This window comes from Morus notabilis, unplaced genomic scaffold (assembly GCF_000414095.1).
Source record: "Morus notabilis unplaced genomic scaffold, ASM41409v2 Scaffold243, whole genome shotgun sequence".
NCBI lineage: Eukaryota > Viridiplantae > Streptophyta > Magnoliopsida > Rosales > Moraceae > Morus > Morus notabilis.
This window is the reverse complement of record NW_010359811.1, coordinates 322,464-340,693: the sequence shown is the minus strand read 5'-3', so window position 1 is coordinate 340,693 and position 18,230 is coordinate 322,464. Positions and strand designations below refer to the sequence as shown.

Below are 18,230 nucleotides of genomic sequence, written 5' to 3'. Positions count from 1 at the left end.
TGAGTATTTTTTAGAGAAAAACTTAGTTGGAGGGATTCCAATGTTTAAGAGTCGAGGGGATCCAATGTTCAAGTCCATTGGAAAATTACAAGTTCATAGGCGTCTTCTTAGAGAATGAGTCTCAGGTAGATTAAGTTCAATTAAATAGTAAAAGAGTTCTTAGTGGATTGTTCATCATCTGGGCATGGCCCCGCGGAGTAGGTTGTTACCGAACTGCGATATCATTTCTCTCGTGTTCTTTTATTTTACGTTTCTGCATTATTCATATTGTCTTATAAAGTGTTAAAAGACTTAAACCGGTACTTACAATACCAAACGCCCCCTAAAATTACATAGCAACCTCTCTACCCCCAACAGTACCCTTTATCGATCTCTCTTCTCAATTTTCTCTCTTTCTCTTACCATCCTCTTAAAATAAAAATAAATGAATAAATAAATAAATAAAAGCCACACACAAATTTATAGATGGCTGCAACAATATTAACCATAACCCAAACTTATAAAATAACAACTCAAGTCAATAAAATAAATTTGACACATACCGACCCTCCCATGACAATGAATTGACCATGAAGAAGCCATGATTCGTGGAAAAAGCTCATGATTTGTTAATTAGTTTCGTAATTGTCATGAAAATAAACCCAAGCAATTGGGTATTGCACTGAAATCTCGTTTTGTTTTCATGATTCTCACGAATGAAATAGGTATTTTCAAATGGTTTGGTGTAGGCTTTAGCAATTAGCAGTGTGCTTGCCTTAATTACAGCGGATAATTAGAGTTAATAATTAATTGGTTCAATCATACGTAGCTATAACTTTAAAGAAATTATTAAGAATATTTCTCTGGAGAATAATAAGAAATTTTCTAGTGGGAGTTCTAATTGTTTATCACTCTACTATCTTATACTTTATTGCTACTAATAATTATTAAAAAAAATTGTAATCATACTTGTTGTCAAAATCAAAGTGTGAAATACATGATGATATAATCAAGCAGCAACAAGAGCTGTCAGATCATTAACTTAATTTGTTCAGTAGTTGGACTTTATTATGATGCAATATGAAAAATTAACTCTTTAATTTGTAATCATGGGATCTAATTTTATTACTTTAAGGAACTTTTTTCTCCGACTGATAGTCAAGAGTCTAAGGAGTTCATAACAGAGTTAATTCGCATAGATTTTTTTTTAAAAAAAAAAACATAAAATAAAATAAGCAAAAATTACAGAAAAAAGGGAAAATTTTCTTTTATAAGTGATATAATGCATGCCTAAAAAACCTAATGAAACTAAGCAAAAGAACATTAATGAAAAAAAAAAAAAAGCCTATAAATGAGGTTAGTTTTGAGAAATACATGACGAGTGTTTTTAATTTAAGATATTCTTTAGGATCTCTTTTCAATTCTTTTTAAATATTATAAAGAATCCGATACTATAGTTTTCATCCTGTTATGTTTAACTGTATGATTGTTGATCATTAATGGAATACCCACTTTTAAGGCTTTGATATTAGCAGAAGGATCTAATACTTGTCAAGAATTGAAGTTACTCTAATACCAACGTTCTAGACATGATCAAAGTACCGAAAGCCACCCACACACACATATAAATACACACACACACATATATATATATATATATATGTATATTCAGATTTTAAAAAAAAAAATACACACACTTGTATATAAATCTGTGTGTATATAGAATTGGACAGAATCAATCGACAAGCAACGTGAGACGTTATAACTCATCATATTTAAAGTTGGTACAGTGCAGTACAGTGTCGGGTATTATGATTAAGGGGATGTTTGGTTGGAAGATTTAAACCATGATTTGAATAATAGTTCATGGTTCGTTATAATATTTTCTCTCATAAAAAATACACGTAAATTAAAAATGATTCTAATCACATGATTTTAATCCATGAACCAAACGTCTCTAAATGACCAATAAAAGTAACTTCACGGGTCCATTGATCTGAGGGCATGCAGTGTCCGCAGCCAAGAAAGACTTTTGCGGCTTCATTTCGTAGTTTTATAAGCCCTACTAAGTTGCATTATAATACTTTTAAGCTTCGAAAATTAGCATTAGAGCTAGCATCAAGAATTAGAGGAAACTAACACATTCCTAACTAAATTGATACCCATTAGAAACCTCATTCCAAGTTTTATTTAGCAAAAATAATAATAATAATTTTATCTAGCAATAATGACGACAACTTTTTAAAACTATTATACGTGTATATATAAGCGTGTGTGTGTGTATTTCTTTTTTTGGTAGGCTGAATATTCTGATAAGAGTAGACTTGGACTTTTGTGAGTTCTCGAGGTCTACTCCTCAGTTCCCACCAGAGAGAGAGAGAGAGAGAGAGAGAGAGAGAGAGAGAGAGAGAGAGAGAGAGAGAGAGAGAGAGAGAGAGAGAGAGAGAGAGAGAGAGAGAGAGAGAGAGAGAGAGAGAGAGAGAGAGAGAGAGAGAGAGAGAGAGAGAGAGAGAGAGAGAGAGAGAGAGAGAGAGAGAGAGAGAGAGAGAGAGAGAGAGAGAGAGAGAGAGAGAGAGAGAGAGAGAGAGGTAATATTCTTTGTCCTTCATCTCCTCGCATTCTCTTTAGAGAGAGAGGTCATATTCTTTTTCCTTCATCTCCTCGCATCCTCTTTAGTACTCTTTCTCAAGTTTCCCCTCACAATTCCCAAAACCCCATCAGTATACAACAAGAAGCTCTTCTTAACTTATTGTTAGTATCATTTATATATATATATATATAGCCAGCTAATTGCTCTTCAATCCACATGTGATTCATATGATGATCAAAATGTTCTTCTCTCAATCACCTTTTCTCTTCCTTGTGACGTTCTTCTACGTGATCTTATCCTCCAACGCTTCTGCTCAGTTGCCCAAAAGTGAAGGTGAGAGAGAGAGAGAGAGAGAGAGATTTATATTTCAGAGAACGTTTTGTTATCATTGATTAACAATTATGTGGTTAATAATCATACGAATTTGATTGAGTTTTTTTATTCTGCAGTGGAAGCTTTACGTGAGATAGCAAAAACGCTTGGGAAAACAAACTGGAATTTCAGCGTAGATCCATGCAGTGGGGATTATGGTTGGGTTACAAAAAACCCTGTTCAAGGCTTTGAGAATGCCGTCTCCTGCAATCGTTCCTTCTGCAGTGCTACTGCCTGCCACGTCACCAGCATGTACATATACTATAGATACATATATATATATATATATATGTATGTATATCATTTCGCGCATATATGATTAATCTTAAGCACTCGAAAAATTAGAGTTTTTGTGGTACTTTTTGAAAAACTACAAACATATAATAGAAATGAATGAGAGAAGACAACTTATATTAAAAACACTCATTAACCATGTGCAATTCTAATTAGGGGTTTCTTTTGGCGGCTGAAAGCACATTCTAATTTGGTTAGCACTTGTTAATTCGCAGCTTACCCACAACAAGTTTTCAACGTCGCAAAATTATTTGTTAAAAGCATAAGAAAAGAATTGTTAAGTTATAGGAAAAAGCCATAAGGAGACTGAAAATCCAACAACCGGACAAAAGGCAACAAATTAGAAAAAAGACCAAATGCATCTGTTTTCTCCAAAAACAAAAAAAAACAAAAAAAAAAAATCCAAAAAGAGAAAGAAGAAATACCCGTTTCTTCTTAATATTCATCTTACGTATGATGAAGTTGATAGTATTATAAAGTATTGGTTTTGACTTTTTAACATGGTTTAAAATATAGAACTAATGTGAGGCATCAATATCCAACTATATCACGTAGGATCTAACCAACTATCCAAACTCAAAAGTACAAAAAATTAAAAAAATAAAAAAAAAGCTTTGGGCCACTATCAATAGAAGATGAATTATATGTGGTTCTATCTACTATTTACAGAATTCACTTTTTATTAATGGGTAATCCTCAACATTCTTGATGTTAATAAAATGGAGGTCTATGTGGTCCAATTAATTACTTGTCCTTTTTTAATCTACTTTTCTATTTTGTTTTTTTGCTAATTAATTGGATCTTTTTTCATATATAATATGTCCAATTGCATACAAAAGTTGATATCCGCGTAATTATATATATATTCCAAAATGTTGACTTTGACTAAATATGCATGTGTACTGTACAGTCTAGAATACCAATAAGTTGGTGGGAATTAGAACAGACACATACTAAGGGCTCATTTAATTTGATGATTTGAATTTTTAATTTGAGTTTAGATGTGACTTTATGTGAAAATTTTTTATTATAGTAAAAAAGTTAAATATGACTGTTTTTGAGAATTTTTTACTGTAATAAAACTCGAATCGATAAAATGAACGGGACTTAAATTACCCCAAACATCGGTATATTGAAAATAAAAACTATGGACATATCCTGATCACTTTATCCCAAATAATTAAGTACTATTAAGATATAATATGAAATATGTGGTTTCCATTTTACTTGCATATATTTTGTTATCATTTAACACAGCACTAAAAAAAACTCATGACGTGGTTACTTTTTCACCCTTGACGATAAATAAGATTTTTTTTTTTTTTTTTTTTAGAACAATAAGATTTTTTCGTCAACATACTTTTGACCAGATATCGTTCTTGCTCCAATGCGTACAAATATAATGGGACAAATGGAAATAATTTGGTCCCGGAATATTAATTCCAGGGTCCATAATTTCGTCCAATAAAATGGAAAGGAGTGTAGGAGGAATATGAGAAAATATCAAAAAGCCGAAAAGATAAAAGGAGAGTAATATCATGTCGGGCCAAGTTGCAAATAATTGCAAAAACTCATCTTTCATCTTTATTACGGGCTTTTTTTTTCATGTTTTTTTAAGGAAAGTAGAGAAAAATAGGTTAAGATTTGAGATGAATTAAAATTAATAGGTTAATAATTTATATAAGTTAATAAATATATTAAATTATTATTTTCGTCTATAATTTATTTAATTATTAATCATAATTTAATAAATTATTATCCATAATTATTCATAATTTATCTAATTATTAACTTTAACTTAATAAATTATGACTTATTAATTTTTATAACTAAAAATTAATTTATATATTTTTTTAAACTTTTCATATGGATTTATTTTGTATTATTTTTCTTTTTTTAATGCCCACGAGACGTGGGCCCATGTATACATATGTAACGCGGCAATTTGACTAAGTAGCCGCGGATTCTTTACAGGCTGTATTCCCACCGACACGTTTGTGATCGCCATTTGAGATATTTTTCAGCACCTCAAACTCATGGATTTTCTAGCAAAAAAAAAAAAAAAAAAACTCATGGATTTTGGTTTCATTCACCAATTCTGAATTGCCATTTTTGTTATAACTACTAATTGACGGGACAATTTTTAACTCAAAATTAATTGGTAGAAGAATTAGAATGAAAATTTGACGTCCTTAGTATTATTCTTAAACTGTATATGCAGATTCTAAAGATTGATGTTCCTCTTTCCTAGGGGAAAAAAAAATAAAAATCTACTAGTGTAATAGTTTGGAGAGTTAGCCCGTTCACTTCACCAATTCGAATTTAAAATTTAAGTTTTGTTACAGTAAAAAGTATTCAGAAACAGTCATATTTAACTTTTTTGTTACAATAAAAAGCTTTAACATAAAATCACATTTCAACTCGAATTACAAACTCGAATCAGCGAAGTGAATGGACCACTAACAACTTGCTAAAAAATAAAAAATAAAAATAAAAAAAAAAAGAATTCTCATAAAATCTGACAAATTTCTTCCTTCCTTCCTTAGTCTATTTATAGGAATATAACACAATTACCACTTTTTCAGTCATCACTTTGGACTTCGTTTATTTATAGGAATGGGCCATTTTCAGTCACCACTTTTTAAATAGAATTATTTGCCTATACTATTTTTGTGTTTAAATTAAAAATGTAAACTTTATACAGAAATAGTATGTTAGAAGAAGTATTTAAAATCCGAATACGCCACTTTTCTAGAAGGATTGAAAAAATAATAATTTTAGGAAATGGAAAAGGAAAGACATTTTTTTCTTTTTTAATAAACTTGCTAATTCTATGGTGCTATAACCGAAGGGCAAAATCGTCATTTTGTTAGACAAATAGTCCTGTTGTTATATGGGAATCATATTTTTCAATCATATTTATAAGTGGTAGTTGTAGGTGTAATTTGCCGTGTAACTTAGGTTTGGCACTATATTAAAATTTAATTATTCACCTGCAACACTTTTATTATTACACTTTTATTCACCAATTTACACCCTAGCTGTGGGAGAAGCCCATTTATTATTATTGGGCACAAATCCTCCTAACCCAAATTGTCAAGCCTACGCATATAACAACAGGTAAACAGAATAGTAATATGGGTTGCGGCACGCGATATGATACAAACATAAAGACACGATTGATACGAAATTTGACTCGATTTATAATTTTTTTAAAAAATATATACAAATATAGAAAGAAAATATTTTTTAGCAAAATTTTTTTAAAATAGATTTCATTTGAATAATATGAAAAGTGTAACATTTGTGACCTATATTAACAATGTAAAATGCAGATAAATAGACTAAATAAATTAGTACTGAAATTGTTTATATTAATTATGACAGTACAAATTTAATTGACGTTTCTACTAAACAGATGACACATGAGTCGACTCGAACACGACAACAAGAAAATTTAAGTCGAATATGATCCAAATTGCCATAAACCCTATGAAAGTGCTTGAGTTTCAAATTTGAGAATTGTTTGGTCTTTCACATCATAGCTTTTAGGGAAAACATTGAAAATTCATAATACATGTTGATAATACCCCCTCAATTATAAAATCATAAAATGTAATATTAATCTCCTCTGATTTTAAAGGCGTAAAGTTCTACACAACGAGTAAACCCTTCGAAGAAAGAAAAAAAAAAGTGTTAGAAATATCTTAATATTTTCACTTGTTAACTTATTTGTAAATTTTCTGTAACAATTAATCCAAACTCAAATTTAATTCTTTTATAAGATATATTGTCATTTCATGTCATTTATTTATTTTCTTATTTCACGTATTGACGTATAGCAATTTCATCCATAAAATTTATCGAATGATCAAATTTATGACAATTTGAAGGAGAAAAGATATTGCATTTTAAAATTCCGGACACATCATTACAAGTCTTAAAATTTAAAATTTGTTCTTGCTTTTTATTACCAAATAAAAAGATGACAATTAATTTGCGCTGAAACACAGAGTTCTGAAGGCTCAGAGTCTCCCGGGTACTCTCCCTAAGGATCTTCTGAAGCTTCCCTATCTTCAAGAATTGTAAGTCTCATTCTTTATCATTCTCTTCTTTTGCTTTTCATTCTCTTCTCGTTGCCTCATTCATTTTGTAGATTTAAATTTTTAATTTGAGTTAATATATGATATTTTTTTAAAATATTTAATTGTAATAAAAAAATATATGTGATAATATTTTTTTAAAAATTTTAAATATAAAAATTAAAAATTAAAAATTCGAATCACGATGAAGTGAACGAGTGTAAGTTCTCGTTCATTTCACCGATTCGAGTTTTCAGTTTTAGGTTTTTACAGTAAAAAACTCTCAGAAAATGTCACATCTAATTTTTTCTACTACAGTGAAAAGCTCTCAGAAAATGTCACATCTCAACTCGAATTGAAAACTCGAATCTGCAAAGTGAACGAGGCCGATTCTGAATTCTAATACTTTTTTTTTTTTGTTTCACTCAGTGACCTCTCACGCAACTACCTTAACGGTACCATTCCTCCAGAATGGGGCTCATCCCAGCTTGTCAATATGTACTTATCTCTCACTTCTCTTTGTTTTGCCTCTTTGAATTCTATTGTTCTTTTTTTTTTTTTTTAATTGATTCTATGTAATTCACTCTAGTACTCCCAGCTATTTATTTCACAAAATGGGTACTTAGCATTTGCTTTTTTTCTTTTTAATTAGTCTGTTACTAATTGTTATCATTGTTATTTTTGTATGAAACTAAGATATGGTTTGTGTTTGCAGTTCCCTTCTAGGAAACAGGTTAACGGGTTCTATCCCCAAAGAACTTGCAAACATCACCACTCTGAAAAGTTTGTGAGTAGATCACTACCTATTTGTTGATCACTCCTCATTTTGAACTATGAAAGCTCTTTTGTGACAATTTTTTAATGAAATTGTTCGAAATTCTTAGGGTCCTCGAGATTAACCGTCTTTCAGGAAATCTACCTCCGGAGCTTGGGAATCTGTCCAACATAGAGAGATTGTGAGAACTTCTTGAATCTGTAAACATTAATTAAGAATATTGGTGATGATAGATCAACTGTTTTATAACATTGTTTGTGTTTATGTAGTCTTGTTACATCAAACAATTTTACTGGAGAATTGCCTGAAACACTTGGAAAGCTGACAACATTGAAGGATTTGTAAGCTTTTAATTCTTTTAGTCATATAAGCTTTTCATTGAACAAAATAGATGCTGCTTATTGTATAATAATGCTTATCAGTGCAATGTTTTTTTTTTTTTTTTTCCTTCTATTGTAATGCAGTCGGATTGGAGACAATAGCTTTTCTGGGAAAATACCAAGTTTTATACAGAAATGGACCAAACTTCAGAAACTGTGGGAGATATTGTATATAATGTTTTTAACTCTCAAATTAAACAACTTTTGTGTTTATCAATGGTTTAATCATTATTGGCAACAACAGAGCGATTCAAGCGAGCGGTTTGAGTGGGCCGATTCCTTCCAGCATTGCTCTCTTGGAAAAATTATCCGACTTGTTAGTAGTAGCATTCATAAAGCATCTGCTAGTCTTTTCAGATATACCAGAATTCATATTTTATCTTTATTTAAAATTGTTAATTTTCTGAATGTAGGAGAATTAGCGACTTGAGCGGATCAGAAGCAACGTTTCCACCACTTAATAATATGACAAAAATGAAGACCTTGTGAGTTTTCTTTTTATGTGTTGGAAAAAGTCTACTATACTTGAAAGGTTATCACTCAATTTATATCTATTTATTTTTCTATGGCAGGATCCTGAGAAATTGCAATCTTAATGGAACCATACCTGATTACCTCGGTGAAATGTCAAGTTTGAAAACTTTGTTAGTATAGATATCTTTCACTCTCTTTTATATATTTGTACTTATAGATTGAGATTTTGAACGTTGATTTAAGAATCAAATAATAGTTCAAGCAAGAACATGTCTCAGAGGAAGTCTGTGAATAATGGAATGTAGCAAAACAACCAGTTCTCTGTTGATAGTTTCACAATTTAAGCTTGATTAAAGAAATGCGTACTCATTTTTTTTCTTAGCAGTACACATCTTGTAAGAAATTAACATTATAATTTCTATTCCGGAAGTTGTCCTAGCAGTGACTCTTAGATTGGTCGAGTTTAAGTACTGAGCGAGAATTATGCGTGCGTATGTGAATTATTATCTTATAATTATGCATTTCAGAGAAAATAAAGTTGTTTTAAGATTTATCTCCACTGACAACATTTTCTAAGTTCGAATGCTTAAAAATATTCTTGCAGGGATCTCAGCTTCAACAAGCTAAGTGGAAATGTTCCTAACAGCCTTGCCAGTCTATCGAATGTGGATTACATGTAAGCAATTTGGATTCTAGGTATGAAGTTTCTTATTCAAAAATGGCTACAGTCACGTTGTCCCGGCCGAGGAAAAGAGTTTGAATGTTACTGACTGGGTGTTCTTCCATGGAGAACTTGGAAGATGTCAAGCACTTAAGTCATGTGCATAAACGCATTAGATTGAGAACTTGACTGTTGAACCGTAGGAGGTCGAAGGCCTTAAATGCTTCTAAAGAACTTGATTTCCTTGTGATAACAGAAGTTGGCTACTTCTCTCATTAGAAACATGCATTTATCCCAGTTTTTAGTTCTTTGTTCTCAGTAGTTTAAGATGTCAATATCTTTTTCGTTTGATTTTCGACAATCGGTATCTTTAGACTTTAGTATCCGCTCTGAGAAAACTGTATACTTGTGCTGAAATATTTCTTATTGATTCTGTTTAGATTCTTGACTGGAAACTTGCTTTCTGGAGAAGTGGCTGAGTGGTTGCTTACAAAGGGGGAGAGCATGTAAGCTTCTATTCCATATGACACCTATATGATCTTCAACTATGAAAACTAGTTTCAATCTCTATTATCCATTAGTTGATAAAGCATTACTATCAAGTTTTGTCGTGCATTCTCTCTCTCTCTCTCTCTCTCTCTAATTTTGCGGATTGTTATCTGCATTTTAGACTTACCAATGCAACATCAAACATGCACCAAATACTTTTTTCAGATTATTTTATAGCCTCAAGGTTTTCAGGAAGTTTTTCTTAAAAGTTGTTGGTGTGTATCCATTACATTTCTGCATCCTTCCCAGATAAACTCAAATAATACTGCTTGTTTTTATTGCTCAACGTGGATGAGAAAGGCTTTGTATCTTGAAAGGCACTTGTTATTCTGGAATATGATTTTATAAGCACCTGAAATTGATAAAAGGAAGTGACGGTAGCGTGTGCGGTAGTGCTGGGTCGAATCTCCAAATGGGCACAGATCAAGGATCGCGACGAGAAGCCTTACGATACTCCAGGAAGCAAAACTCTGAACGCCGACGGTGTGTGAGAATTACTAGGCCTCGTTTATTTCACCGATTCGAGTTTTCAGTTTTAAATTTCTGCAGTAAAAAAACTCTCAAAAAATATCACATCTAACTTTTTCTGCTACAGTGAAAAGCTCTCAGAAAATGTCACATCTCAGCTCGAATTGAAAACTTGAATCCGCGAAGTGAACGAGGCCTAGAACCCTCACAATATTTTCACAACTCAAGAACACTATGGAATTCTAGAGAGAGAGAAAGAGAGAGAACGAATGACTTGTATCTCTTATGTGCATTCCTATGCACATATTTATGGGCTCGTCTCTTGATTAAAAATGGGAAAGTTACTCATTAATTGAGAGAGAGTAATTAACACAATTGCTCTATCAGTCAAGATACTTTCCCTTTCCTTGTGATACTTTCCTCTTCCTTGTGATTTTATTCTAAATAAAATATTTCCTTAACTAGTTTAACCATGCACCATCATAGGCGGTTAAAATTGGACAAATAAAGGAAAGTCCAAATAATAGGAACGTCCAACAGGAAGCTTGAAGTGAATTATCGATATTAAGTCTCAAGTCTGTCTGCTAGTCTTATTTCCTGGATTACAGAGAATTGGATCCTAAGAATTGTTTTTTTTTTTTTTTTTTTTATTATTTTTTTAAAGGATTACCATTTCTTCCTCAGATATTTCAAACAATAGTATATGTGATGTTCTGCTCTATCGAGTTTATTTTTATCCACTGCACTTTTGGTTTGATAGATTATGTGACAACTTCTTTTGAGCAGTGATCTTTCATACAACAACTTCACGGTTAACAACTCGAGCTGTCAGCAGAGGAATGTGTAAGTGTACATTTTCCCTTAGTGCTTGATATTTATGAAAACAAATTTTGATTTTTCACTTTCTGTTGTTTTCTTCAGGAACTTGTTTGCAAGCTCTTCGCAGGGCAATAACTCGTAAGTTTCATACTTATCTTCTTAAAACTACCACCCTAAAGTTGTTGATACTAAGCTTGCCTTGTTTTTCTCCTTATTATGAAGTACCAAATAGAGTACTCAATAGTAGTTTCTGACATGTTATGGAATTTTTTTTTCTCTTGCAGCAAAATTGTTTCATGTTTGACATGTTATGGAAGTAAGTCAAAATTTTTCTCTATTCGATGCCAAAAAACAAGTAAAATTTTTACTTATTTCGTAGTTCCTTTTTAGAATAGCTATAAATACCCGCCTAAACTTTTAGGCATGAGTGGAGTCTCCACATAAACTTTAGATTTTAACAATTTTCCCCCTAGACTATGGAGAAATATTAAATCAGCAGTTATGCTACATTAGATATTAAAATTTAGATAGCGATGGAAAATTTTGATATTACCAGAGAATCTATTTGCTAATTATTGTTGCGTCTGTCTCAGATTGGTACTCTCTTCATATTAATTGTGGTGGAAAAGAAGTTACTGTCAATGGCACCACATTTGAATCCGATACCGATTCAGCTGGACCTTCAAATTTGTTCGTAAGTAAAACAAATTGGGCAGTCAGCACAACCGGTTACTTTGCAGATAATGACAGTCCTAAAGACTCCTATACTACAGGAAATTTATCTAGCCTAACTGTGGCAAATCCGGAACTGTACATGAATGCACGTCTTTCTCCCATTTCCCTAACTTATTATGCTTTCTGTTTGGGAAACGGAAACTACACAGTAAAACTCCATTTTGCTGAGATAATGTTCACAAATGACACAACATACAGTAGCCTTGGAAGGCGTCTGTTTGATGTCTACATTCAGGTAGCTTATCAAACTTATTCAAACTGATATAGAGCTTGTTTGGCATTGTTTTACTTATGCTTTTAGGCACTAGAGGAAGAGAAATTAGTGTTTGGAAAATTGGAACAATTTTGAAAGTGCATACTGGTATAAAAATGATATTTAAATTTTCTATAGAGAATATAAAAAATGCTAGAGCGAAGTTTCTAAAATCTTGTTAAAACTCTGGGATGAATTTAAAAGTCTTAGATTTTTTTTTTTTTTTTTTTTTTTTTTTTTTGAGACGCCACACTTTATGACTTTTATTGGAAGCTCTTTTGGAGTACCGACGACAAAAACATCTTCCAGGAAGCGCTGCCAAACAGACCTATAAACCTAAGGGTTGATATTACTTTCGTAGATGTTTTTATGGAGGAAAACATTTGACAGATTCTTGTCATACTGTCAACTGCTCTGAAATGCTTAAGATTTGAACCTTATAGACATAATGAAATGCCAAGTAACAGCTAAGTATATTGCAGGGAAAGCTAGTGCTCAAGGATTTCAATATCGCAGATGAAGCTGGTCAAGCTGGTAAAGCAGTCATAAAAAACTTCACTGCCGTTGTCACTAGTAGCACCCTGGATATCCGCTTCTATTGGGCCGGGAAAGGGACGACTGCTATCCCCAATAGAGGAGTCTACGGTCCTCTCATATCAGCAATTTCTGTGAATTCTGGTATGTTGCATTGCCATATTTAGCTTCTTGTTTTTGCTACTATTCCTCAATTTTCACTGTCATGTATTTTCCTAATGTCTTACTTTGTAGAGTGATTATATCTCAAGTTCAATGCAATAACATCCAGAAGTGACCATTTTGTTTTAGAGATAATTAAAGTCAATTTTTTTTGGAACGAAAAAAAAATATGGGAATGTTGTTAAATTTTGAAATACATTTTCCTCACATAATGCTGCAGCTTCCAATGTTAAATATGACTATTATCTTCCTTTGGCAGACTTTCAACCTCCATCCACATCAACAGAAACTGGAAGTAGCATATCTGTAGGTGCAATAGTCGGAATCGTCGTTGGATCATTGCTTGTTGTATTGCTCATAATCGGTGTCCTTTGGAGGAAATGCTGCCAAAGGCGGAAAACTACTTTGGAGCAAGGTAATTTTGACGACAGTAATAGAATTTTGTCAAGTATTGTCAAGTAACTGTGGCTGTCATCTTGCATACATCAACATTAGTATGGATAATCATATACATGCTAGTATCTTATCTAATCAAGATGGATATAGTAGTATTTTCTGCATCGCCGGTCTTTAGATTTGCAACAAAAGGTCAAGAATGCCAAGGCTTTTAGTAAATATTTTATTTATAAGCAGTTTACTTCTTGTACAGATCTAAAGGGTGTGGACTTGAAAACTGGTAAATTTACCCTGAGGCAAATCAAAGCTGCTACAAACAATTTTGATGTAGCCAATAAGATTGGAGAAGGTGGTTTTGGTCCTGTTTACAAGGTATTCCTCACAAGCATTGGATGTTTTATTTCGTGAGATTTTTGCATCCATGCACCCTGAACTTATTAGTGTTTTGTACCTTAGACCCCAAACTCTCAATTTTGACAAATGGTATCCTAAATTTAAGAATCCATTGCAATTATGGTCCAATAGCAAACAAACGTCAATTGGTAGACATAACGCCCCCACAATTTTTGCACAAAATACATCTCAAACATATTGTTGGCTAACAAGTTGAACCTTGAACTTTACGATTTTTGCATTTGGGGCTCTAATTTTGTAACGACCCGCACCCCCACTTGGCATGATATTGTCCGCTTTGGGCCTGAGCCCTCACGGTTTTGCTTTTCGGCCTCACCCCAAAAGGCCTCATACTATTGGTAGGTGGTGTCATTCCTTATAAACCAGGACATATCTTCATCCCCAGGCGATGTGAGACTGAACGACTTGCCCTTTCTTGGTCTTGTGCCTCAAGAGATTGATGGTTGTCACAATCACCCCTCACGGGGGCCCAACGTCCTCGTTGGCCACATTTCCGGTAGGGTAGAATCTCTGATACCATATGTAATTACCTGCACCCCCACTTGGTATAATATTGTCCGTCTCACATCGCCTGGGGATGAAGATAGGTCTTGGTTTATAAGGAATGACACCACCTACCAATGGTTTGAGTCCTTTTGGGGTGAGACCCAAAAGCAAAACCGTGCGGGCTCAGGCCCAAAGCGGACAATATCTTACCAAGTGGGGGTGTGGGTCGTAACATATGGTATCAGAGACTCTACCCAGCCGGAAATGTGGCCAACGAGGACGTTGGGCCCCCATAAGGAGGGGTGATTGTGACAACCATCAATCCCTTGAGGCACAAGGCCAAGAAAGGGTAAGTTGTGCAGTCTCACATCACCTGGGGATGAAGATAGGTTCTGGTTTATAAGAAATGACACCACCTACCAATGGTATGAGGCCTTTTGGGGTGAGGCCCAAAAGTAAAACCGTGCGGACTCAAGCCCAAAGCGGACAATATCATACCAGGTGGGGGTGTGGGTCATTACATATAGTATCAGAGACTCTATCCAGCCGAAAATGTGGCCAACGAGGATGTTGGGCCCCCATAAGGAGGGGTGATTGTGACAGTCATCAATCCCTTGAGGCACAAGGCCAAGAAAGGGTAAGTTGTATAGTCTCACATCGTCTGGGGATGAAGATAGGTCCTAGTTTATAAGGAATGACACCACCTACTAATAGTATGAGACATTTTAGGGTGAGGCGTAAAAGTAAAACCGTGCGGGCTCAGGCCCAAAGCAGACAGTATCATACTAAGTGGGGGTGTGGGTCGTTACAAATTTTCATTAATTAATTGACATCTTTTATTAATGAACGTCCGATAGAAAACGGACATCAATTGGTGGACATAATGTCCAACAATTTTTGCACAAAATGCATTGTAAACTTTTTGTTGGTTGACAATTTGGACCTTGAACTTTTTTTATTTTGGCATTTAGGATCCTAATTACATTTATCAATTGGAGCTCATTATCGATTGGAGCTAATTACAATTTGTGTCTCTTCCTTAAGATTTTGTTTTTTCTTCAAATGAAGGAACTTTGGATGTGTTCTCAAATGCAGGGTGTTCTATATGATGGCGCCATAATTGCAGTTAAGCAGCTTTCTTCCAAATCAAAGCAAGGGAATCGTGAATTTTTGAATGAGATAGGCATGATCTCAGCTGTGCAACACCCTCATCTTGTTAAGCTCTATGGGTGCTGTATCGAAGGCGACCAATTGCTGCTTGTGTACGAGTACATGAAAAATAACAACGTTGCACGTGCTTTATTCGGTAAAATGGCCTGTGTATATTCAGTGGTTTTTGGTTTTCCCTATTAGGATAACTTGTTTCGCACCCAATAAATGTTCATATTTTTCTACTTGCATTGGTTTGAAACGTTATAGGTCCTGAGGAGAGTCAGTTACAACTAGATTGGCCAGCAAGGCGAAAGATATGTGTTGGTATTGCAAGAGGTTTGGCTTATCTCCATGAAGAATCAAGATTGAAGATTGTTCATAGAGATATCAAGTCTACTAATGTCCTTCTTGATAAAGATCTTAATCCTAAGATATCTGACTTTGGTTTGGCCAAGCTTGATGAAGAGGAGAATTCCCACATAAGCACCCGAATTGCTGGAACTTAGTAAGTCCCTGTTTGTTAATTTTGTTTCTTGTTTTCCACACTTAATCTCCATCCCATGGGAAATCTTGACCAATTTTACTCAACCATATGAGTGTTTTAGAAAACAACTTTTTGAAAAGAGTTAAGTAATTTAGTCTTGTGCAAAAGAGATCTGATTCTCTCTTCAAATGTGGGAGCTGTTCTGTTTTTCAGTTGAAGCATGAGTCTGAAAATAATCACAGTACTAATGAAATTCTTGCTAATTCTATCAGCATATCTAATGGTTACCCATGGTTTTGCAGTGGATATATGGCACCTGAATATGCAATGCGCGGCTACTTAACCGATAAGGCAGATGTATACAGTTACGGAATTGTTGTCTTGGAAATTATTAGTGGAAAAGGCAACACTACTTACCGTTTAAAGGACGACTGCTTTTATCTTCTTGATTGGGTAAATTTGCTTCCTAGTGCTATTCAATTCTTCTTGATTGATAGAATTTGATTTAATTCTGTTCATATAACTACCTTAGACATGTATTTTGCTCTTCCTCTGACAATGTTTAAACTTTAAAACTGCATTTTGAGTCTTTGGCAGTCCTAATTAAATTGAAAGATTCATTGTGTGGTGAGGCTGGATTTTTATTACAACTAAATTGTTTGTCATTTCTGCTTTCTAGGCACTTCTTCTAAAAGAGGAAGGGAATTTAATCAAGCTAGTTGATCCGAGGTTAGGCTCGGACTATGACAAAGAAGAAGTATTGTTGACCATCAATGTGGCCCTCCTCTGCGCTAATGTCTCTGCAGCCGCTAGGCCTACCATGTCGTCTGTGGTGAGCATACTCGAAGGCAAAACGGCCATTCAGGAGCTGATCCAGGATACGAGTGTCTCAATTCATGATATTTCCGTGATGAGGAAACATAATCAAATCATTCAAGAAGGAAATCATGCTGACAGTCAGACACACAGTATGTCAATTGAAGGACCGTGGACTGGTTCTTCTTCATCGGCTCATGATCTCTACCCGCTCAATCCAGATTCCGACTATTGGCAGAGTAGGAACTAGAGATTATATATTGCGAATTGTATTGATCGCCAAACCGTCTATATGTCTTCGAGTAGTTTAATCATCAATGTATCTTTTATGTTCCGACTTCAGTTTCTTTTTCGTTTATGCACTACTCTTAAAGTACTTCAAGGGTTTCCACAAAATGTATACTGTAAATTGTGATAGTTTAGAGTGTGATTTTACCAACTAGTTTGTTGAAAATAAGCAACTCTTTTTATAGCCTTCCAAGCAACCAAGGATAATGCTATCTGATATACTTGATGGAGTTTAACGCATTTGAAACTTGATTTTTACTCGTCAAGTACTCGAGGGATGAAATTTATTTTTTGCAAGAAGGGTCCAATTCTTTGTTCTGGTTGTGCAAAAGGTTCCTTTTCTTTAATTTCTTGTATGGAAAACGCTAACCTCGAATCCTAGATGGCGGGCTCACAATGAAGGCAAGGGTTTTTTTTTTTTTTTTTTTTTTTTTTTTTTTTTTTGTCAAGAACGGTGGAGATTTATAATCCATTTACTTCTTAGATTTGAATAAAAATTTAATGGCATGTTTGTTTTAAGAGTTCGTTTTGGGTTCTGAATTATAATTCTTGATTCTCTACGGTATTTTTTTCTCATAAATAATTTAAATTTTAAAAATTAAAATTATGAATTATGATTCTGAACTCATGAGCTAAACATTTTATAAATTTTTATGTAATATGCCCAGGAGGGACAACGATAACGTTTAGGGATGTTGGATGACGTTGATGGTGATCGGGCTGTGCAATGAGGAAGAGAAAGATTTAATCAGACTTAAGAGAAAATTCAAAATACAACTGGTGGAAGGAAAAAATACTCTCTCTCTGGGGAAAATCTTGACATTTTTACGGCAGTGTTCGGAAAGCTAGCATAGAATCTGCCACTTTTATTATGTTTTCTAAAAAAACAAAAAACAAAAAAAAAAAATTCAATAGCATAGTTTTTTGGTGAGGCTTTTGACGGCGGTTTTCAAAGAAATCGTTGTGAACTAAAGGTAGTATAAAGAAGTATTATTAGTAGAACAAAGGCAAAGGGCAACATCTTTTTGGGTTGTTCTTTTACAATAAAATTTAAAAAAAAATTAAAC

At 33.7% G+C, this 18,230-nt stretch overlaps 1 protein-coding gene across 2 annotated transcripts; it reads left to right on the top strand.

Annotated features, from left to right (window-relative positions):
- The first annotated feature begins 2,550 nt into the window (after positions 1-2,550).
- On the top strand, positions 2,551-17,429 carry LOC21400522 (probable leucine-rich repeat receptor-like serine/threonine-protein kinase At3g14840). 2 transcript variants are annotated; one of them, XM_024163698.1, is made up of 24 exons: positions 2,551-2,902; positions 3,019-3,193; positions 7,249-7,320; positions 7,747-7,815; positions 8,033-8,104; positions 8,202-8,273; positions 8,362-8,433; positions 8,557-8,628; positions 8,717-8,788; positions 8,886-8,957; positions 9,045-9,116; positions 9,551-9,622; positions 10,048-10,113; positions 11,411-11,467; positions 11,546-11,581; positions 11,728-11,759; positions 12,037-12,413; positions 12,914-13,109; positions 13,387-13,542; positions 13,777-13,895; positions 15,519-15,729; positions 15,843-16,080; positions 16,362-16,512; positions 16,739-17,429. In XM_024163698.1, exons 1-24 carry the CDS (start codon positions 2,797-2,799, stop codon positions 17,123-17,125), a joined length of 3,024 nt encoding a protein of 1,007 aa, XP_024019466.1. In that variant the 5' UTR covers positions 2,551-2,796; the 3' UTR covers positions 17,126-17,429. The 2 variants fall into 2 exon arrangements, with proteins under 2 accessions (XP_024019466.1, XP_024019465.1); XM_024163697.1 differs by having other exon boundaries at positions 8,557-8,640.
- Positions 17,430-18,230: the final 801 nt, after the last annotated feature.